This window comes from Sorex araneus, chromosome X, assembly GCF_027595985.1.
Source record: "Sorex araneus isolate mSorAra2 chromosome X, mSorAra2.pri, whole genome shotgun sequence".
NCBI classification, from domain to species: Eukaryota; Metazoa; Chordata; class Mammalia; order Eulipotyphla; family Soricidae; genus Sorex; species Sorex araneus.
This window is the reverse complement of record NC_073313.1, coordinates 163,105,150-163,128,716: the sequence shown is the minus strand read 5'-3', so window position 1 is coordinate 163,128,716 and position 23,567 is coordinate 163,105,150. Positions and strand designations below refer to the sequence as shown.

General features: G+C 40.8%; 1 protein-coding gene across 2 annotated transcripts in view; it reads right to left on the bottom strand.

The window, feature by feature from the left end:
- The window catches only part of RABGAP1L (RAB GTPase activating protein 1 like), a 401,062-nt gene that overhangs the window by 345,844 nt on the left and 31,651 nt on the right, over positions 1-23,567 (bottom strand). For both annotated transcript variants that reach the window (XM_055120168.1, XM_055120167.1), the window contains exons 2-7: positions 21,981-22,151; positions 19,888-20,080; positions 17,810-18,020; positions 15,730-15,904; positions 8,981-9,138; positions 6,563-6,673 (exon numbers count right to left, since the gene is read on the bottom strand). In XM_055120168.1, coding sequence (XP_054976143.1) covers positions 6,563-6,673; positions 8,981-9,138; positions 15,730-15,904; positions 17,810-18,020; positions 19,888-20,080; positions 21,981-22,118 — 986 coding nt within the window. In that variant the 5' untranslated portion in view covers positions 22,119-22,151. The remainder of the gene's footprint in view (positions 1-6,562; positions 6,674-8,980; positions 9,139-15,729; positions 15,905-17,809; positions 18,021-19,887; positions 20,081-21,980; positions 22,152-23,567) is intronic.

The following is a 23,567-nucleotide window of genomic DNA, read 5'->3' as shown; positions in this document are numbered from 1 at the left end:
TACCAAGAGTATCATGGCAGAGCCTGGCAAGCTCCCTGTGGCATATTCCATATGCCAAAAACAGTCACAAGTCTCACAATGGAGAAGTTACTGGTGCTCGCTCGAGCAAATTGATGAGCAATGGGATGACAGTGAAAGTGACAGTGACAAATTCAGTTAGGAGAACGAATGCTATTAGGGGACAGAGATAGTACAGCGGGTTCTATGAAGACTTAATAGAATTTGCACTTGCCCTTGAAAGCATTCAACCAGGTTTGATCCCTGGCATCCCCTGTGATCCCTGAGCATAGCTGAGTATGGTCCAAAAGTCACTCCCGGGGCTGGAGTGATAGCACAGCGGGTAGGGCGTTTGCTTTGCATGCGGTCGACCCGGGTTCGATTCCCAGCATCCCATATGGTCCCCTGAGCAGCGCCAGTGGTAATTCCTGAGTGCAGAGCCAGGAGTGACCCCTGTTCATCGCCGGGTGTGACCCAAAAAGAAAAAAAAAGTCACTCCCCCCCCCAAAAAAAATTAAAATGTCTATTCATTTGAACAGAGGAAGTTTACTATCAAGTAGCATTAACCATATTAGGAGATTAATCATAAAGAGAACACTAAAGAATATCGCAGAGACCAGGTACCCCAAGGAGGAGAACTTCAAGGAAAAACAAATTGGGCAGGGCGGGGGTACCGTCCCTAAAGTCAGTGTGCAGATTTCACTCATGAAGGCACGGCATACTAGAAAGCCTGTCTCAGGTGTTCTAGCACCTGTCCTGCACAGAGGTGGGTCCCCTAACCACAGTGAAAACCAAGGCAGGAGAGTAGCCGACCCTTCTGTGATGGAAGACGTCTGGCCACAGAAGCAGGAAACCCTTCGGTGCAAAATCAGGATTCCCAGCATCGGCCGATTGACAGGATGCTGTGAGGCCTGCAGCCCACCTTTCAGTGTTCAAAGGGCAGCAGGAAGATTCCAGGGGGTGGAGGCTGAGCCCACAGGGGACTCTGCACTGGGTGCCCAGCTGGGGCAGAGCACCAATTGGACAGACAACCCAGCATCTTGCTTGCAGGCCCAGAATAGGGCGAAAAGTCCTTCCTGCAAGCTGGCCTCACATTCTGGGGAGAGGGCAACTTAGAGAAGGGATCATCAAGTATAATGCGGTTGGAGGCCATTCGGGGGAAGGATGATGCGGGCTGAATGTAGACTAGAGACTGAACACAGTGGCCACTCAACACCTCTATTGCGAACCACAACACCTAATTGGAGAGAGAGAACAAAAGGAAATGCCCTGCCACAAGTGGCAGGGTGGGGTGGGGGGAGATGGGATTGGGGAGGGTAGGAGGGATGCTGGGTTTACCGGTGGTGGAGAATGGGCACTGGTGAAGGGATGGGTCCTCAATCTTCGTATGGGGGAAACATGAGCAAAAAAAGTATAAATCTGTAACTGTACCCTCACGGTGATTCACTAATTAAAAATAAATAAATTAATAAATAAATAAATTAATAAATAAATAAGAGAAAGAAAGAAAGAAAGAAAGAAAGAAAGAAAGAAAGAAAGAAAGAAAGAAAGAAAGAAAGAAAGAAAGAAAGAAAGAAAGAAAGAAAGAAAAAGAAAGTCCTTCCTGCAATGTTTCTCTAACACCCTCTACTGACACAATGTAAAACTGAAAAAAAAAATGGTAGTTCCACTAATGCAGATCAGAGAAGAAGTAAGAGAGGAGATCTGGAACCAAGAGGTAATTAACAACTGGCACGGAATATGGTTTAAATACCCCAATCTCTTCCAAGAAGTCATATCTATCAGAGACCAGTAAATCAAAGAAATAATAAGATTAGTATATGATGATTTACAAAAGTGTTGCAGAAGAACTCCAGTTAGAGTTCTTTAGATTATACATATGTCAATTTCCCAGTTTGACATTGTCTTTTTTTTTTTTTTTTTGCTTTTTGCTTTTTGCTTTTTGGGTCACACCTGGCTCTGCACTCAGGAATTACTCCTGGCGGTGCTTGGGGCACCATATGGGATGCTGGGAATCGAACTCGGGTCAGCTGTGTGGAAGGCAAATGCCCTCCCCGCTATGCTATATATACCTCCAGCCCCTGACATTGTCATTTAAGAAGTGACCGCACCTGCCCCGGGTGCCATCTTGCTGCACCCAGCAGTGAAGAATCCAGGCCGGCGGGCACCACAACACCGGAGAATGCTCCGGGCCCAAACCGAGCCAATATCACTGGGGTGCCTCAAAGGGAGCAGGCACAGTCTCCCCGCCTTCTCCTGATGGAATTCCAGTGACCATGAGCTTCTACAAGCATGGCTCTGGTATGTGGGGACCAGGACTATTTCTCCGAACCACGGCCTCGTAAGACCTTTCCTGTTTATACAAAGTGAGCAATGGAAAATAGATGATCTAGCATCTGCCCCTAGAAGGCTGGCTTGAGTGGTGGTGGGAATATCCAAGCAAAATATAATGCCCAAGGGGCTGGAGCAGGTAGGGCGTTTGCCTTGCACACGGCCAACCCGGGTTTGATTCCCAGCATCCCATATGGTCGGTCCCCTGAGCACCGTCAGGAGTAATTCCTGAGTGCAGAGCCAGGAGTAACCTCTGAGCATAGCCAAGTGTGACCCAAAAAGCCAATATATATATATACATATATATGTATATATATATATATGTATATAATGCCCAAAACTATAGGAGAGTATCTGAACAATTGTCTGCCGTAGATGCAGGGTAAGGACTGAAATGGAAAAGGAGGGGACAATGGGGATATTGGTGGAGGAAAGTTTGCACTGGTGGACAAATGGGTGATCGATCATCGTATTGCTGAATATCAACCCTGCTTTGGGCAGAAATGCATCCGGAATACGCATTAGGTTTCCGGCGCTGGACCACCCTAGGTGGGAATGGGTTTCGTGCCTCGGCCTGTTTCCCCTGGTGCCTCGGTTGCCTCCGCCATCTTCCAGAGGCCTAGGGACCTCCAAGGAGGGCCCGCAGTGATGAGGAACGTGGGGCCTCACGGGATGGGGGTGGAGCCGGCCCTTTTCCCCTATGAGACCCTGAGTTGCCGCCCACCAACGAGCCCTCTGGCTGCTGATGGAGCTGCTTATAGGTGCCCGACCACCCCAGGTGGGAATGGGTTTTGTGCCTTGGCCTGTTTCCCCTGGGGGCCGCCATCTTCCAGCCAAGGAGGGGCCTGCAGTGATGAGAAACGCAGGGCCTCATGGGATGGGGGTAGAACCGGCCCTTCCCCACCCCTGCCCCCCACCCTTGCCCCTATGAGACCCCAGTTGCCGCCCACCAACGAGCCCTCTGGCTGCTGATGAAGCTGCTTATGGGCCAAGATCCCAGAGACTCAGAAACAAAGCTCGGAACACAGCGGCTTTGGGCAGAAATCCCTCCAGGTTTAATTATTAAAACTTTAGGATTCCAAAATCACGAGGCCACGATAGCAGCCACGCATCATCAGGTGCAGTTCATAATCCTCGATAGAAGACAAATTGCCTACAGCTGCCTTTTCGGCAGGTCTGAGTGTTGGGGTCAAATCCCAAATAATAATGGTGGGTTTGGTGTCGAAATGTTGAATGTAATCGAAGTGGAGAGAGAGTAACGTGGAAATCGTCTGCCACACAGGCAGGGGGAGGGTATGGGGGGGAAATACTGGGGTTTTTGGTGGTGGAAAATGTGCACTGGTGGGGGCCGGAGCGATAGCACAACGGGTAGGGCGTTTGCCTTGCACGAGGCCGACCAGGGTTCGATCCCCGGCATCCCATATGGTCCCCCAAGCACTGCCAGGAGTAATTCCTGAGTGCAAAGCCAGGAGTAACCCCTGAGCATTGCTGGGTGTGACCCAAAAAGCAAAAAAAAAAAAAAATGTGCACTGGTGAAGGGTCAGGTGTTTGATCATTGTATGACCGAGACTTAAACCGAAAACTCTAACTGCTCTCACGGTTTTTCAATTAAAAATAAATAAATTAGCGGCTAGAGCGAAAGCACAACGGGGAAGGTGTTTGCCTTGCACATGGCCAACCCAGGTTCGATTCCCAGCATCCCATAGGGTCCCCTGAGCATCACCAGGGGTAATTCCTGAGTGCAGAGCCAGGAGTGACCCCTGTGCATCACCAGGTGTGACCCAAAAAGCAAAAAATTAATTAATTTAAAAATAAATAATTTTTTTAAAGTGACCGCAAGCTAAGTATCCATGGAGCCCTTCCAATTTTCAGGGCCGGAACGATAGTACAGTGGGGAGGGCGTTTGCCTTACATGCGGCCAACCTGGGTTCAATCCCTATATCCCATAAGGTCCTCCCCAGCACCCCAGGAGAGTAATTCCTGAGCCAGGTTTAACCCCTGAGCACCACCAGGTGTGACCTAAGAAGCCAAAAAGAAATAAAAATAAACAAAAAGAATTTTTTTAAATACTCTTGTAACTATCTCACGGTGATTCAGTAAAAAAACAAATTACTGTATCACTGTATCACTGTCATTCCGTTGTTCATCGATTTACTCGAGCAGGCGCCAGTAACGTCTCCATTCGTCCCAGCCCTAAGATTTTAGCATCCTCTCCTTACTCATCTTTCCCAACAATTGGAGGCTCTTTTCTGGGTCAGGGAAATGAGACCTATTGTTACTGTTACTGTATTTGGCATATTGAATATGCCATCGGGAGCTTGCCAGGCTCTTATTTTATTTATAAAAAAAATTTTTAAGTACTCTTACTTTCTGTGTGTCTTTAATTTAAAAATTTAGATTTAACTTTAAAAGCACCAAGACAATTGTTATGACTGAAACCTAAACATGTAAGTTTTGTAACTGTATCTCATGGTTATTCAATTTAAAAAAATCACGATGAACATGCAGAGTTAAAAAATAAATAAATAAAAGCACTAAGACATCGATTAGCGTATGAAACTATGTATGCAGGCTGGAGCGATAGTACAGCGGGGAGGGCGTTTGCCTTGCATGCAGCCGACCCGGGTTTTATTCCCAGCATCCCATAGGGTCCCCCAAGCACCGCCAGGAGTGATTCCTGAGTGCATGAGCCAGGAGTCACCCTTGTGCATCGCTGGGTGTGACCCCCCCCCAAAAAAAGAAACTATGTATGCTGTGTAGCTGTAAGAAAAGGTGAGGAGAAGCTAGGTGTTCTGTTGCCACGTTTCTAATTCCTGGCTGGAATCAGAAGGGCCTTGTTAAGGGGTATACGAGGGAGAGGCAAACAGCAGATGATCTCACTGACCTGTGGAACAGAAAGAGACAAAACAAGGGAAGAGGCAGTATCTACACCGTGACAAACCCCTGGCCTTGGACTACGATTCTGGGGGAGGGGGAGAGGAGATGAGGTCTGGCACTTATCACTTCAGTTTCTCATTACATGGTTACGAGTCAATCCACTGGGAATCGAAGCCAAATTTACTACAGCAAAAGGGCACATTTCTGACTCACTCTTCAGGGAACCAGCCTGGTCTAGCACTGACATGCTACACGCATTTCCCCCCCACCTTCCTTCCCTCTGCTACCCATGCCATGGCTGGGTCACATACTCCAGGGCTGTATGTCTGCACCTGGCCACAGTGCTCCCTGGAGGTTTCCCAACTGTTCTCAGTGCTCGTACACCTTAGTGTCAGGTACCACCTGGGTCACACACTTCGGCGGGTGCTTGCATTCGCCTTACTGAGTCAGACGCCGTGCACTCGGCTCAGGTTCCTGGGGTCCTAGACATTGTCCCACGTTGCCAGTAACATGTAGCAGATATGCTCATAACATTATCTACTACTTGTGCTCTGCGTCTGTGTCATCCCTATACTCCAATCACACAGGAACAGATTGATCTGACAGACATAGAACCCTGAAGCCAGAGATCCCTTCCCAACTAACCTCAAGAAGGCCCGATACCGCTAGTAGAAGACCGCTCTTGTTATGGAATTTACCTAGGTTCATTTTCTAAATGTAAATTATTTGTCCTGTGTCATTTTAGAACAAGCCTATCTACCTTTATGTGTGTTGAAAACCTTACGTATTGAAAAGATTTTTTTTAATGATGAATTTTCTGTCGAAAGATGAGCCAAAATGAAGGAATACGTTTTCTTTCACACCCATGTCTAGCCTACAAATGAACGTTCGTGAGCAATGTGAAGCTGGCAGAGGTGTTCCAGATTCTCTTGACAAGACTGCCACCTATTGGAGTGCCCTAACTTCCATTATTTACATGTGATGATTCAAACATATTAAATAGGGTCGGCAAGAGGGATGTCCCCAGCGCCACATGGCCTCCTGAGTATTGTTCCGTGTATCCCCAGAGCATTGGCAAAGAGACCACGGTGACCCTGAGCACTATAGGATCTGAGAGCATCACATCGGCAGGCAACTGTCCAGCCTGTTTACATCCTCCATCGGAGATTTTCAATGAACCAGTTCCGCGTAACCTATGAATCAAAGAAAGCGTTACGGGACACATTCTCTTCCGATGGCAAAACAGAAGTCTGGTAAAAAGTCATCGAGAGTGGGACAACTGCAATTCAATAGCGCTTCTCTCCAAAAGTGCACCATCACTACGAGTTCTGGCAGCATCTAGAAGCAAGTTGCTTACCGTTCAATAGCTAGTTCTTTGTTGGAAAGCTGTTGCACTGTGATCACAACCTTCTTCTCTATTCCTTGTTTTAATTTGAAATAAAACTTATCTCTATCTTTAGGCACAGGACTGAAAGATAAAAGAAAAAGGAACTTAGAACACCATTAGGAACACAAGACAATGACTGTCTGATTCTAGATCCATGGATGCAGTTCAGAAGCAGAGTACAGAGAGTTTATGCTTAGTGTGATGTTCGGGGAAGGGGGGAAAAAATAATTCCAATATTGAACCAAACAAATGAAATCTTCAAGCAGTCACACCCTTATCAACATGTAATAAATAACTAGGGGCTGGAGTGATAGCATAGCGGGTAGGGCGTTTGCCTTGCACACGGCCGACCCAGGTTCGATCCCCAACATTCCATATGGTCCCCCAAGCACCACCAGGAGTAATTCCTGAGTGCATGAGCCAGGAGTAACCCCTGTGCAATGCCGGGTCTGACTCAAAAAGCAAAAAAAAAAAAAAGTGTAATAACTATTCACCTTGTTGAGATTGCTAAATTCAAATCAGAACAGAATTATAATTAACTTTTAAACTATTTTATAAGACATGTTATCTCTAACCAAAGTTAAACCCAACATTTTTTTTGCATTTTTTTTCTCTCTGAGTTCTTTATTTTTTGATTTTTTTTTGATGAATCACCATGGGATACAGACTTACAAACTTTCATGCTTACATTTCAGTCATACAATGATCGAGTACCCATCCCTTCACCAGTGCCCATTCTCTGCCACCAATAATCCTGATATCCCTCCCACCACCCCCACCCCACCCCGCCTCTGTGGCAGGGCATTCCCTTTTTTCTATCTCTCCTTATGGGTGTTGTGATTTGCAACAGAGGTACTGAATTGCTATCATTTGGTCTGTCGTCTACTTTCAGTATGTATCTCCCATCCCAAGCGGGTCCTCCAAGCACTCTATACTTGGTGTTCCCTTCTCTATCTGAGCTGCCTTTTGCCCCTGCATGTGAGGCCAGCTTCCAAACTGGAGAAATCCTCCTGATATTCACCTCTACTATTCTTGGGTGTTAGTCTCCCATTCTGTTTTATATTCCAAAGATGAGTGCAATTCTATGTCTCTCTCTGACTCATTTCACTTAGCATGATACTTTCCATGTTGATCCACTTATACGCAAATTTCACGACTTCTTCCTTTCTAACAGCTGCATAGTATTCCACTGTGTAGATGGTCCAAAGTTTCTTTAACCAGTCATCTGTTTTCGGGCACTCTTAAACCCAACATTTTTAAGTGATAGCCAAATATTTTCAACACCTGGGGCCAGAGAGATAGTACAGCAGGTAGGGAACATGCCTCGCACATGTGCAACCAGGTGCAATTCCAACACTCTTGGTGGGACTTGGGTAATGTCTGAGTGCAGAGGCAGGAGTCAGCCCTGAGCACAACCACATATGTACCCCCACAAAAAAGAATATATATTTTTAAACTTCAGTTTTTAACAATTTTAGGGAAGTAACTGATTTCTTAAGACTGTCATATTTTGGTGGGTATTTTTTATTAATTAATTTATTTATTTGGGTTATAATTGGCAATGCTCAGGGGTCACTCCTGGCTCTGCATTCAGGAATTACTCCTGGCGTTGCTCAGGAGACTATATGGGATGCTGGGGATTGAACCCGGGCCGGCCAAGTGCAAAGCAAATGCCCTACCCACTCTACTATCTCTCCGGCCCCAATTTCAACACCACACTCCTGAGGTGTCCGAAGCATTACCAAATATTACTCTGAACAGAGACAGGAATAAATATTGAGTACCTTGGGTGTGACCCAAACCTCCCCCACTTCACACACACACACACACACACACACACCCCAAAGAAAAAACATCGTCATATTTCTGGTTTAGCTGGTATGATCATGAAAACCTTTAACATAATAAAACCCAAGGCAAAAGAAAGTATGCTTACTACTAGGCATTTGGACTTTGTATTACTTTGTATTACTGTGGGCTAGAGCGATAGCACAGCGGGTAGGGCCTTTGCCTTGCACGCGGCCAACCCAGGTTCAATTCCTTCGTCCCTCTCGGAGAGCCCAGCAAGCTACCGAGAGTATCTGCCCTCACGGCAGAGCCTGGCAAGCTACCCATGGCGTATTCAATATGCCAAAAACAGTAACGACAAGTCTCACAATGGAGACGTTACTGGTGCCCAACTGGTGAACAATGGGATGACAGTGCTACGGTGTATTACTGAAGCATCCAAATAAATTTATCCAGAAGATGGACATAGATCTGAAAAGGTTAAATTTGAGTCATTCTTAAGAGATGACTTGTTGAAACAATGGTGTCTAAAATACTGACTGTCTTATCGACAAAAGAATACCTTGAATACCATTTCTCATTATTTTCAAATAACTTTACCTAAAGTTCCCTTTTCCATCATCTTCTTTGACCTCCAAGGAGACACTGAAGGTAAACACGTCACTGTCAGGAGTAGGGATAACTGAGTCTTTAACATCAGATACTTGTCTTGAAGAACGTTTGAATGCTGTAGAGAAACTATATAAAATTCTGCTTACCTGAAAGTAAAAATGAAAAAATTAGGCAAAGGGTTTACCTTCCTTCCCAGTTCTTTAATTTGTACATTTCAAAATCACAATGTTCTCTAGCAGATCAAGTATATAAAGAGTTAATCATACGTTGTAGTTTATTATAAGTACACATACATTATCGGGCGCATTCAGGGTAATTACAGCTCCCCGTGGTGTATTCATATCCAAAATACGGTAACAGATATATACATACCAGAATTACATGTAAAAATAGGGAATACCCATAATAATACACTAAAGCCAATCCCTAATAACTTTTTCTTCCTTTTTATTTCATTTCCTTTAAATTGGCACTGTCAGGAGGTCTACGCATTAGGTTATAACAACAACAAAAAAAAACAAGGAACTTATAGAATTCTAAGATAAGTGGAAAGCATCAAGTACTTCTTTTCGAAACAGACCAGCTATGAAGGGCTGAGTTCTAATGGGAAATAACAAAGCGGGGAGAAAGGATCAAACTATACCTCTATTTTGGGGAAGAGAAACACATATATAAGCCCCAATTATAGCACTCAAATTGCATTTATACTGACCATATCTTACAAATTATCATCATGAAATCAAAATGATTTGTGAGTTACTGAATTTGAAAAAGCTAAAAATGGTGAACCAGGGATTGATAATGTGAATAGTTATAAAAACAATAATTCTAGATTTCTATAGTTATTGGCACCAGCTGGTGAACAAATGACATCATGAATATTAAACTTTAAGACACTACAACTAGCAATTCTCACTCTCCCCTCCCCACTCCCCCTACTCTGTCTCTCTCTCTCTTTCTCTCTCTCTCTCTCTCTCTCTCTCTCTCTCTCTCTCTCTCTCTCTCTCTCTCTCTCTCTCTCTCTCTCTCACACACACACACACACACATAAATAACCAAGACCAGACATTTTGTTTGCAAATGGCAAGGTTTATTATCAATACAATTTTCCTCCAGAAAGTAGTAACTACAAGAAACATAAGTTAACAGAAAATTATAGACCTGTTTAAGTGGGTTGCTGATAGTATCATTACAGCTTCTGCTGTTTTGGAATAGAAAGGAGAGCACATGTAATTATGTGGAAAGCAGATATGCAAACATTTCACTCTGGTGAATTCTGAATGACTTTTTTCTTTATTTTAATACATTTCAAATTCCAAATATTACATACACAAAAACCAAATTGAAATGGAGCAAAGCTCTTACTAAGTGTGAGTAACCTTAAACTAAAGTTCCTCATGGAAGATCAAAAGTAAAATTTTTAAAAATAACACCAATGGAATGAAAAACAGTATTTGGAAATCTTATGTCTGATAAATATATACAATGTATTTAAAAATCATGCAAGTAAACAGCAAGAGAACTATCTAATATAAAATGGACATATATAAAAAATAGAAATACCATGTGATCCAGTTATCCCATTTATAATAATAAAATGTTATAGTTCCAAGACAGATATATATGTCTTAGAATGAACACCATGTTCATTTCAGCATTATTCACAAAAGTCAAAAGTTGAAAATTTCCTAAGTGTCCACTAGCGATGAGTGGATAAAGATATGACAATGGCAGCCATGCTACTTACTACTCCTTAAGTAGTAAGAGATATCTTCTAGTCTTTAATTGACAAACTTCAGATTTCATCCAGGAAGTCTACAAACAATGAGAAACAAATTAGCATTGTTATAAACTACAAATATTAGCAATAAAAATGTTGCCTTTCCCAGAACTATGTGCCCATTAGGAGATACCCAAACACTAAGAACTAGTCCTTTCACCAAAGAACAAGAAACTTCTAGAAACCAGACAAGCAAGCAGTACATGCAACTAAAAAACCAGATTAATTAAAAGGATCGTGGTTTTTTTTGGAGACGAAGATATTAGACATCTTAAGTAAAAGGCATAAGTGATGAAAAACACAAAGGGAGTTTGGAATAGGAGCCTAACCTAAAAGTAAAAATTCATACTCGCTTTTTATAGTATTTAACGTGAAATTTTTACTGAAAATACATGGGTCTTCAGAGTTAAAGACTACCATCTGAAAACCATTTCTATATTCTGTTATTATAACCATGTAATTAGGAAAACCATACAATTTATCATCTAAACCTAAGGAGAACATGAGAGCATGGCCTAAAATTTTATATTATGCCATGGAAATGTTATGAATACCACTTAAGTACTCAGCACTAGTGGAAACTTCCTATTTATATTAGGTTACACTTCGTATAGAAATTATTTCATACAGTAAAATTTAATTTAAAATATATTTCTTTAATCAATTGTTTTTAAAAGTAATGCCTCTTCAGATGGAATAGAGAAGGAATCACTAAGAAAATGATGGCTGGAAGAACCAGTTGGGATGGGAGATGCATGCCCAAAGTAGATAATGGAACAAACATGATGACCTCTCAGTGTCTGTGTTGCAAGCCATAATGCCCAAAAGTAGAGAGAAAGTATGGGGAATATTGTCTGCCTTAGAGGCAGGGGGAGGGTGGGAAAGGGGAGGTATACCCGGATATTGGTGGTGGGGAATGTGCACTGGTGGAGGGATGGGTGTTTGATCATTGTGAGATTGTAACCCAAACATGAAAGCTTGTAACTATCTCACGGTGATTCAACAAAATTAAAAAAAAAAAATTCTGAATAAAAATGATAAAGTGAAAAATAAATAAATTAATTAAATTAAATTAATGCCTCTTAAGGTACAAATCTAAAAATGTACTCAACAAAAGTGAAACAATACACAGACATCATTTTCTGATAGCCTGCACAGTGCCAAATATCCTAAAAATATAAATATAAATAAATAAATATAAAAATATAAAGCTATTATCATGCCCCAAAAATAGTCCGGCCAAGAAATTCCCAATTTTGTCCAATAGTCTAAAAATAACAAACCTTGCCCCCAATCATAAAAATTTATAGATGCTGCAATAATTCAAAGGAAAGGCTTCATACCGTCAGTTTTTGAAAATTCTGGCAGCCAAGTCTCTCTTAAGTTTCTTCTGCAGAGGATTTCGACTTCTCTATTCAGTAGGTTCTCCGATTCTTGAAAGTTTATTTCCTTGGTGTTGAACGTCAGTGATCCAAAAACCCCTCAAACCCCTCAGGTGTGTTCACGTGACTAAAGTGACCACCAGCGTAAAATGCCAGGACTCTCCCATCTGCTTCCCCACCTCTGTAGTGGAGTCGTAAGGGTCAGAAACAGATCTTGCGTTCACAAACACACATATTCTTTCCATGCTATTCACTGCCTCCTCCGTGCCAGGCACACTTACACCCACTCACTCTGCTATCACCAAGATTTGATACATGAAGCAAATACACACACCAGAAATAACACTCAGATCTAGAAACCCAAACAGAAAACACAAATTCCTTACAGAGGCCTAGGTCCTGGCAGCAAATTTTTGTGCCTACAATTTAAACTGTTAGTGGCATGTTAGTTTTAGTGTAAATAAAATTAATCACCATAGTAGAAGTATTAACATGAGCCTCCACGTACTTAGTAGATCAAACGCAGAAGTCTGCAATTCTGTGAGTTTCCATGTTGCAGCCAGAAATAAAGTGTCAGAATTCTGGTTACTAAAATGGTCTGTTTGTTTAGTAGTAAATAGAAAACTGCTATTTGGGGGCATTTTCTGCTGACAATTTATAGTTTTAAATAAGTATGCCTGAAACGTTGTTCATCCAATCCATTTATCATCTTTAAAATCGATTAAGTACTAAAGCTCTAATATTCATTGTATCATCCTGTTGTTTATCGATTTACTCAAGTGGGCACCAGTAACATCTTCATTTGTCCCAGCCCTGAGATTTTTAGCAGCCTCTCCTTACTCGTCTTTCCCAACGACTGGAGGCTCTTTCAGGGTCACGGGAATGAGACCTGTTATTGTTACTGTTTTTTGGCATATCGAATACGCTACGGGGAGCTTGCCAGGCTCTGCCATGCAGGGGGGATACTCTTAGTAGTTTGCCCGGCTCTCTGCGAGGCATATACATATATTTCCCCCTATGATGATGTGCGGTCCAGAAATATGTTCACTCATGCATGAGGCTCAGCCCAAGTGTATGGAAAGCAGCCTAGAGACATGGCGGTGGTTGGGTAGTGGAGCTCTAATATTACAAAAACCCTAATTTAAAAAAGCTCTAATATTACCGTGTCACTGTATCACTGTCATCCCATTGTTTACCAGTTTATTCAAGCAGTGTCAATAACATCTCCATTCATTCCAGCCTTAAGACTTTAGCAGCCTCTCCTTATTTGTTTTTCCCAACGATTGTAGGCTCTTTTCAGGGTCAGGGGAATAAGACCTATTATTATTACTGTATTTGGCATATCGAATACGCTACAGGGAGCTTGCCAGGCTCTTCCATGTGGGCAAGATACTCTTGGTAGCTTGCCAAGCTCTCCAAGATGTGTATATATATATATATATATATATATACACATATATATATACACACACATATATATACGTATACATACGTATATATATTTCCCCTTGATGATATGTCCAGAAATGTGTTCACTCATGTGTGAGACTTGACCTGAGTGTATGGAAAGTGGCCTGGAACGTGGCAAAAAGATACATATACATATATATACACACATATACATGCGTTTACATATACACACACACACACACACACACACACACATGGGCTGCAGTGTGAGGATGGAGTGGTCAGCAGGCAAGTGTGTGCTGTGCACAGGGTCTGCAGAGGCTCATGGCTTCTGCCTTGACTCTCATATTACAAAAACAAAAATAAAAACAGGCCTCCTAAGTAGAGTACAAGAGCTGAAAGAACAACCCCCAGCCAGCTCCACTCAGTCAGGCTGGAAGTTTCAACGGCAGAAGCCTGATGATGCGACAGTGCTCGAGTCCTCGGAGACTCTGGGGCCTGGGACTACACCTGGTTGCAGAGAGGGCTATGAACCCAAAGGTTGTTTTGGTTTGGGTTTTGGTTTTTGTGGTTATTTTAATATTGTTTGTCAGCACAGTGACAAATGCAGGCTTAAGTAGTCCACAACATATCACCAATCCACTGAGTAACTCCTATTCCATGCCTTAAGGAGTTAGCACTGCACTGTAGCACTGTTGTCCCATTGTTCATCAATTTGCTCGAGTGGGCACCAGTAACGTCTCCATTGTGAGACTTGTTGTGACTGTTTTGGCATATCGAATATGCCACGGGGAGCTTGCCAGGCTCTGCCATGCGGGAGGAATACTCTCGGTAGCTTGCCAGGCTCTCTGAGAGAGGTCTTAAGGAGTTACTCAGCTTAACAGGAGTTAATAGGAGTTACTCAGCTTAACAGGAGTTAATAGGAGTTACTCAGTAAATAGGAGTTACTCAGTTAATAGGAGTTATTCAGCTAACAGGACTTAACAGCTTAAGATATTTTTCTGCAGGTTTTCACAATTCACAACAAAATACCTTACGTTACAAAATGACATCTTAGAAACTTGGGTAAGTGCAAACAAAGCATGAGCCCTGGATCCCTGAGCTCTCCTCTCTAGCTCAACTTAACATGTTTAATTTTGAGAATTGGATACAAAAAAGGTAGGGGATATCCCCCATGCATTAACAGTGTTTCGATGATTATCAAACCCCCTGACTGTGTCTGACTGTGAACTGCATCCTAATCTAAGAATAAATCCCCAGTTACCAACTGCTAAGGGAAAGGGAATTTTCCTTACATCTCAAAGCACTCCATGGATACTCTCATGGTATGTGTATTTTAATTAGGCCCATTTTACAGAGCACAAGCCAGTCTCTGGGACTGCTTTAAAAACCATGGAGATGTATATATCAACCTTAGTATAACACCTAAGTGAAAGTAAAATGCAGCTTTCACACTTAGGTCCACCAGAGAAACAGGTATTGCTATAGGTATTGTTTTAAAGTCCCATGAGCCCGCCTACTTGGACAAAATGAGAATTTTTTTTAAAATGCCTTTCTTTGCCTTGGCAACTACTTCTATGTACAGTAGGAGAGCTGATGAAGAGGGATTTTTTCTATTATCATCTACTAAATTTGGAACTCCCCACCTACAAGACCAATTTTGTGCACAGAACTATCCACTTCCAACTTTTCATATTTAATTATATATCATTACTTATATCATTACTTATATTATCATTACTTATATAGACTTATTATATATATCATTACTTATATATATATCATTAATAATATCATTACTTATTATCATTTAGGTTTACATTTAAATAATGTAAACTTATTTAGAAATATACCCCAAATAGGGGCTGGAGCGATAGCACAGCGGGTAGGGCATTTGCCTTGCACGCGGCCGACCCGGGTTCGATTCCCAGCATCCCATATGGTCCCCTGAGTACCACCAGGGGTGATTTCTGAGCGCAGAGCCAGGAGTAACCCCTGAGCATCGTCGAGTGTGACCCAAAAAGAAAAAAAAAAAAAAAAAGAAAGAAATATACCCCAAATAGTTTATTGGTATATATCAAACACATTTATATGACAATAAGGGTAGGATTCAAAAATATAACCCTACTCAGTTCTTGCAAATTGCGAGAATCTATTATACTTACTGCCTCTCTAATTTCACAGGAGAAAACATGTATCTGAAATTCTTCTGAACCGTGCGAACTCTCCGTAAATGAAAAACAGTTGCTCTCCGACGTTCCATCATGTCCACGTGCACAGAAAACCACCTTATAGATCGGAAAGGATGCTATCTCCTTATTTCTAGATTGGTCGATAATTCTGCAAGACAGTGATGAAAAATGAGGTAAAACAAAATCAAGTTATTTTACTACGCCAATATAGAAAAACAATTACCTAGGAATCACAAAAATAATGATGCAGGAAAACAAACTTATCTTCAAACTCTTGCTTTGTATATATGTACATGCATACATACAAAGATACACATGCAAATTCTTCATCTTCTTTGACAATTACTTCATTGTTATATTTCCTATGAATGAAATCATTTACTCCCAAAGCCTGAAAACGCCTACTAATGCTATGTCTGATAAAAATCTATGTCATCCATTCCATCCTTAAATAGTCATCCTATAATAGTAGTCTTGTACTACTATTATGACAAAAGAAATTCCAGTACAAAACAGCACAGACCATCTCTAAATGGTATACTTCAATTAAAGTGCACCTGAAATATGCAAGTTCTAAGTCATTGTTCAATAGAGACCTCCTTTATTAAGGGGGAAAAAAAGATGAGAGTAGTTTCAAAGATAAACTCAACAGAATTTAAGAGATGAAAGAGTCTGTGGGATCCAGAAGTAGATAATTCTGAGCTTTCCTATACAAATCTTAAGCCCTAGATTTATCTAAAAACTTTAGACCCTTTAGGATTTTAAACTATAAAAATGAAGTGCAGGGGGCTGGAGAGATAGCACAGCGGGTAGGGCGTTTGCCTTGCACGTGGCCGACCCGGGTTCAAATCCCAGCATCCCATATGGTCCCCTGAGCACAGCCAGGGGTGGTTCCTGAGTGCGGAGCCAGGAGTAACCCCTGTGCATCGCCAGGTGTGACCCAAAAAGCAAAAAAATAAATAAATAAAAATAAAAAATGAAGTGCAGCTTCTAAGAACAAAGGCAGGGGAAACATCAAGTCTTTGTCAAGGTGTGTCGCACTTTGAAACTAAAACAGTAAGAGCTGTTTGACCTTTTTGGGAGATGTTACATAAGCGATCTATAAAATGCTTCCATGAAAAGAATTTTTAAAGAGACTTTATACATTTTTGTTAATAATAAGGTGAAGGCAGATTTAAATACCTTCAGGCTAGAAAAATACACATTGTTAATATTTTTACAACTGCATTTCCATTTCCATATTATAAGCATAATTTTGCAAATTCCCTAGTGAATAAGGAAGACAGCTCTAAGCTTAAAGATGTTCACTTTGCCTGTCTCATGAGCTGGGGGAGAAGGCACCTGAGATAGAGAAGGAGTCACTGAGTCAATGATGGTTGGAGGAATCGTTCAGGATGGGAGATGTGAGCTGAAAGTAGGTAAAGGACCCAATGTGATGGTGTCTCAGTATCTATATTGCAAACCATAATGCCCAAAAGTAGAAAAAGAGTGTGGGAGAAATCAGAAGCAGGAGGAGGGGTGGGAAGGAGACATTGGTGGCGGAAAATGTGCACTGGTGAAGGGATGGATGTTCGATCATTGTGTGACTGAAACTCAAACATGAAAGCTTTGTAACTGTATCTCATGGTGATTCAATTAAAAAAAAAAAAGATGTTCACTTTGTATGTCACGATCACGATCACGAAATCCCATTAATCACCGATTTCTCGGGCGGGCTCAGTAACATCTCATTTCGTCCTTTCCCTGAGATCTTAGAAGTCTATCTCAACTCGGCCCTCCTAACGATGTTGCACTGGGGGCTCTTCAGGGTCAGGGGATGAGATCCAGCTTGTTACTGGATTTTGCATGGGAAGCTTGCAAGGCTGTCCCATGTGGGCAGGAAACTCTCAGAAGATTGCCAGTTTCTCCCAGAGGGAGTAGTAGGCTAAAGACTTTGTATGTCACCAGGGTAAAAATGAGTTTAGTTAAGTCCTAGGTCCAATTTATGATACAACATACCCACTACCCAAAAAACATGATACATATCTAAGAAAAAAAAAGAATCAGAGCTTACCTCACTGAGCCTTCTGGAACATTTGGCACATAGAGAGTAACAGGAAAAGGGTACTGACTGGAAGATTTCATAGTTGCCATTGCACGTAAAGCCTCCACTTCATTACGTGGAGAAGAAATCTTCATACAGCCTAAGTAGATCAGCTTGTTAAATAAAACACTATCTTCTTCAGGCAATCCACTTGGAGAAGATGGTCTGGGTGTAGAAATTTCTAAAAAATTAAAACATTCGATATTAAGTTGATGCAAAATTCCATAGACAATGAAAAATTGTGTGACTGAAACTCAAACATGTTTGAGTCTCAAACCCATTGAGCAATAGCACAACAGGTAGGGAGGGCATTTGCCTTGCAGCGGCCGACGCGGGTTCAATTCCTCCGTCCCTCTCAGAGAGCCCGGCAAGCTACCAAGAAGATCCTGCCTGCACAGCAGAGCCTGGCAAGCTACCTGTGACGTATTCAATATGCCAAAAACAGTAACAAGTCTCACAATAGAGACATTATTGGTGTCTGCTCGAGCAAATTGATGAACAACAGGATGACAGTGCTACAATGTTTTCATTCCTTTAATGTTTATTCTAAATCTAAATTCAAGGTTCTGGAATCAGCCATTTCATTTCTTGGAGTGTTATCTTAAGTTTTCTGTAAAGATATGTAGCTATATATGTGTTGTGTAGAGATCATTTACATATATGTTGTTAAGAGAACATTCATAGCTCAAATTGAATGGTCACAGCTCAAATTCGGAGCTTTACACATGCTATATATTCTTTTTATTTTTTTTACAGTAAAGTCCACTTTATTACTCACAGTTAAGATTGTATTACCATGCTCAATAAATAATAGCCCTATGCTTTAGCTGCATGTGTTTCTGCTAGGCATAGTGCCATTTTAGCTATGCATAGCACCCTACATTACTGCAACCTTTAATATAATCATTGAATTTTCCTTCCTGTTTTACTGCTCCTAAAGCCCAATGGCAATCTATCTTAGCATTGTCAAAGGACAACATATGCAGTAGTATATCACATGCTATATATTCTACCTCTCAACCCATCTCTCCCCAGTCTTGTACTTATTTAATATAGTAAAAGTTACATTCGATTCGATTCGATTCATCCCGTTGCTCATCGATTTGTTCGAGCGGGCACCAGTAACGTCTCTCATTGTGAGACTTATTGTTACTGGTTTTTGGCATATCGAGTACGTCACGGGTAGCTTGCCAGGCTCTGCCGTGGGGTAAGTTACATTAAAAAATATGTATACATATATATACATATATATACATATATATATATCACATACCACACATAAAAACCAAAGTGGGGCCAGAGCCATAGAACAGAGGGTAGGGCACTCGCCTTGCATGTAGCCAACCCAGGTTCAATTGCCAGCACCAAATATGATCACCTGAGCTCCACCAGGAGTGACCCTTGAGCACAGAGCCAGGAGTAAGCCCTGAGCACAGCCAGGTATAGCCCAAACAACAAAACAAACTCATACACACACATAATAAAAATTCCAAGGGTAAAGCAAAGCACTGTCAATAATCTCTCATATTCTTTGTAATATTTGCTATTTTATTTATTAATCACATACTCATTCATCTTTTCAGCAAGTACTTGAAGGTCTGCGGCATGCCAAGTAATACGGGGGATAAAATGAGGACCCAGACATAGAGTTACTCAAAGAACTCAAAGAACACTGGACTGGTTTAACAAGTAGAGAGACAGAACAAAAACAAAGCAAAGTGGAACTCCCAACCAGAAGAGAAAAACTGACCTGCATCTTACCAAAAAACTAAAGCTAGTAGGCTTTTTCATTTTCTTTTTTCTTTTTCTTTTCTTTTTGGGTCACGCCTGGCAATGCACAGGGGTCACTCCTGGCTCATGCATTCAGGAATTACTCCTGGCGGTGCTCAGGGGACCATATGGGATGCTGGGAATCCAACCCGGGTCGGCCGTGTGCAAGACAAACCCCTACCCGCTGTGCTGTTGCTCCAACTCTGGCTTTTTAATTTTCATCTAGAAAACTTCCTTATCACTTTAATCCCATTTCTCTTCTGGTTTGAATACAGTACCTGTATTTGATGGATCCAAAATTAACTGAAGAGATGGCTTATGAGCTTGACTGGCTGAAACATCTCCAAACGAATAGTCTGAAATCTCACTGGAACTCTGATAATCACCAAGAGGACTGCTCTGCCCTTTCTCAGAATCTCTCAGTATCTCCTCCATGGCTTTTTCCAATTGTTCATCACCATTAGAAACTATCTGCGTACAAAGCAAGAAAATTTTGTCTCAATCCTGGTTCTAGAGTTTTACTTAGTGAAAACATTTTGTATCTAGAAAAGATAAAAAAAAAAAGTCTAAATATTTAAATTTATCCAATGACTATTACAAGCTTATGTCAGTGTACCTAATTTCAAAGATATAAATCCTGAATTAAAAAGCCATCCAAATTAGATGATGATGAATTGAGAAATGTGCTTCAGAAAACATCGATTGCATTTCCAGCTACACCTATTCTCTAAAATGTTATCCATAGAGATCTCCATTCGCAGCGGAGGATCTGGACCACATTTGACAGTGCCATGGGCTACTCCTGACTTTGATTTCAGGAGTCAGTCCTGTAAGTGCTCAGAGGACCACAGAGGGAATCGGGAATTGAAACAGGATAGGCAACCTGCAGACAAACACCTGAACCCCTGTACTGTCTCCAGTCTTCCATTTATTTCTTTATCTTTTTTGGGGGGGAGGAGGAGGACAGGGGTTGATTTTTTGTTTTTGTTTTTATGCTACACCTAGTTGTGTTCAAGAGCTTTTGAGCTCTTAGAGAACTCCTGAGTGCATGAGCCAGGAGTAATACCCTTTGCATTGTCAGGTGTGACCCAAAAAGAAAAAATAATAATAATTAGTCCTGGCTCTATGATCATAGATTATTCTGGGCTCTGTGCTCAGTGGACCACATGAGATCAAACCTACACTGGTTACATACTGGGTCAGAGCCATCCCCACTGCACTCTCTCCAGCCCCTCTATTTTTTAGAAGCAAATTCTGAAAATCATGTCATCTTAAACTTACGTTTTTAAAAAAAAATCACAAACTAAAATAGAAATGTCTATAATTTATAAGCTAACTGGTCAAGTTACTGTTATTAATTTCAATTTCTTTGCAAATTTGCTCTCAAGGGATCGGAGAAATACTAGTGGGTAAAGCATTTGTAAGTGGCTGACCCAACTTTGATCCCCGGCATCCCATATGGTCCCTGCCAGGAGTAACTCCTGAGCACAGAATCAGAAATAACTCCTGAGCAACATAAGGTATGGCACAAAAAAATTTGCTTTCTAGTTAAAACCAAGTTAAACTCTAATTTCCTTACATATAAGTTATCATATCTTGTTCACTTTTTGCAAGTGAGACACAAAGTTAAATAACATCTTTGCAAATAAAGTTATCTTAAGCATATTAATATCAATTTTAAATCATTGATAAATTTTATAAAACCATTCTCAAAACAACCAGATAGGTGTTTAATAATTTGAGTTGTTCATTTTATACTAATATAACCTTTGATGTAACAATTAAACATAAAAAATGTAGCTGTTTTGATAAATTTTTCTAAACTTACTCCTAGAGGGTAGATATGTAATTCTCACACTATATACTGGGTTTTCTTGGTTCTTAGGAAAAATATAAAAATCAAAATAAACACTCGCTTCTCAGAAAAGCCTTACCTGCAAAAACTAACCAAGATATATTACTCAGACAGGTCTAATGTTAAATTACATACTAAGAGACTTACAAGCCAATTTAAAACAATACTGCAAAGATTAGTAAAAGCAAAATACAGTTCTTTACATAACCTGTAAAATCCAGTTATCAGACAAAAAATACAGAAATTACATATATGTAATATTTAACAACATAGTTTAAATCAACAATTAGCCTTCCCACTTACGTTCCTTCTTTCTAAAATTCTGAATTGAAAGATAATGAGAAGTAAGACTTTAAAAAATACGTAAACCAAATAACTAGCCTCTAGATAAATTACTGATTTCTATTTTCAAGATCAACACTTGGGGGGGATGGGAAACCAAAGATTTTACATCATGTTTCACCAAAGTTTAAAAAAAAAAAAAGATAAAAAACATGTTTATAGAATAGTAAATACCTTCAGCTGAGGCTTTTCGTCATATTTTGTAGTAGTTTCATCTGCATGCTGAGGAACCAAAACAAATTCTTCACTGTTCAGTGTAGCCACAGAATCCGATGACCCACTAACCTTCTGTAATGAAGCTCTGACCTCCATTTCACTTCTGCAAACTTCTCTTCCCACATCCACCTGGACAAAACCACAGGAATTTAAAATAAACTACTGAATAAAAACACGATCTATTAAGCACCCAGAAAAATTCTCCATGTTTAAGAATTGTTCACGTGAAGAATTCCACCGGCTAGACAATGATCTCAAAGCTGGAGAGGCTAAGTTCTTAGACTAGGACACACACTGGAAATGTACTCTCTTCACCTGAGTCTCCAGACTAAAAGAAACTTATTGTTCCCTGGAAAACACAAACCTACTATTTCTCAGCTGAACTGATTTGCTACTGTTTGACTCATTTCTTGAAGAAATACGGTTTTGATCTTTACTAATGAATAACAGAGTACGATACTTGAAATATCTACCAATGTATGCAGGTATTGGCTGAAATCACTTTAAATTATTTACAAACGTCTATCAAGACTAACTACTGTGCCTTACATTCTGTGTCACAAGTTAATCAGTACAGAATTCAGGGTCAGAGAGTCAGTACAGGGACTAAGGGGCTTCTTGGCATGAGTCCATCCCAGTTTGATCCCCAAACACCAGAAGCGATCCCAGAGCTCATAGCTAGGAGCAAGCCCTGAGAACTATAGACTATGGCCCAAAACCAACATTTTTATTTATTAGTTACATAAATATAGCGAGCTAGCTAGATGTGCGTCAATATCCTAAGCTATGCATCTTTCCTTGTAGACTTACTACCACGGGGGCCATGTGTTGACCTTACCTTTATGTGTCGAACATTATTTTAGAAATTAAATGTAGTGTCATTGTGCTTTCTCGATAGATCTCTAAAGCACAAGAACTCACCACTGTCACTTCCAGATCTTCAAATATTCACACAACTCATTTTGACCAACCATGTACCCGACCAAACAGACACTGTATCAGCACTGGGGTTTCTAAATAAATCAGGGGGCAGGCTCTCTGCTCTCCTGGAGCTCTCATCTAGTGAGGAAAAAAGATCACTCCAAAGCTTGCTCTAAGGGCTATGAAGAAAATAAAATAGGTTGATGTCCAGTGATGACAAAAAAAGATAGTAGGAAAGAGAAATATTACAGCTGAAACCTAAAAGACTAATAGCTATATCAAACAATCTGCTTAGTGAATGATCAAAGAGGTTAGATGATAGATAAAACAAAGAGGCCAAGGCTAAAAAAAATAAATAAAAAAATGACAGGATTGGAGCTGGAGGAATAGTATAGTGGGTAGTGTTTGCCTTGCTCGTGGCAGCCTGGGTTCTATATGATCACCAGAGCAAGCACTGCCAGGAGTAATTCCAGAGTGCAGAGCCAGGATCACTAGGTGTGGTCCAAAACACAAAACAAAACAAAACAAAACAAACAAATATACATATATACACATATATAAAAAACAGGATCTTGGAAACTATCGTAAATCTATTGGTTCATGCCTGAAATACTCTTTGCTTTT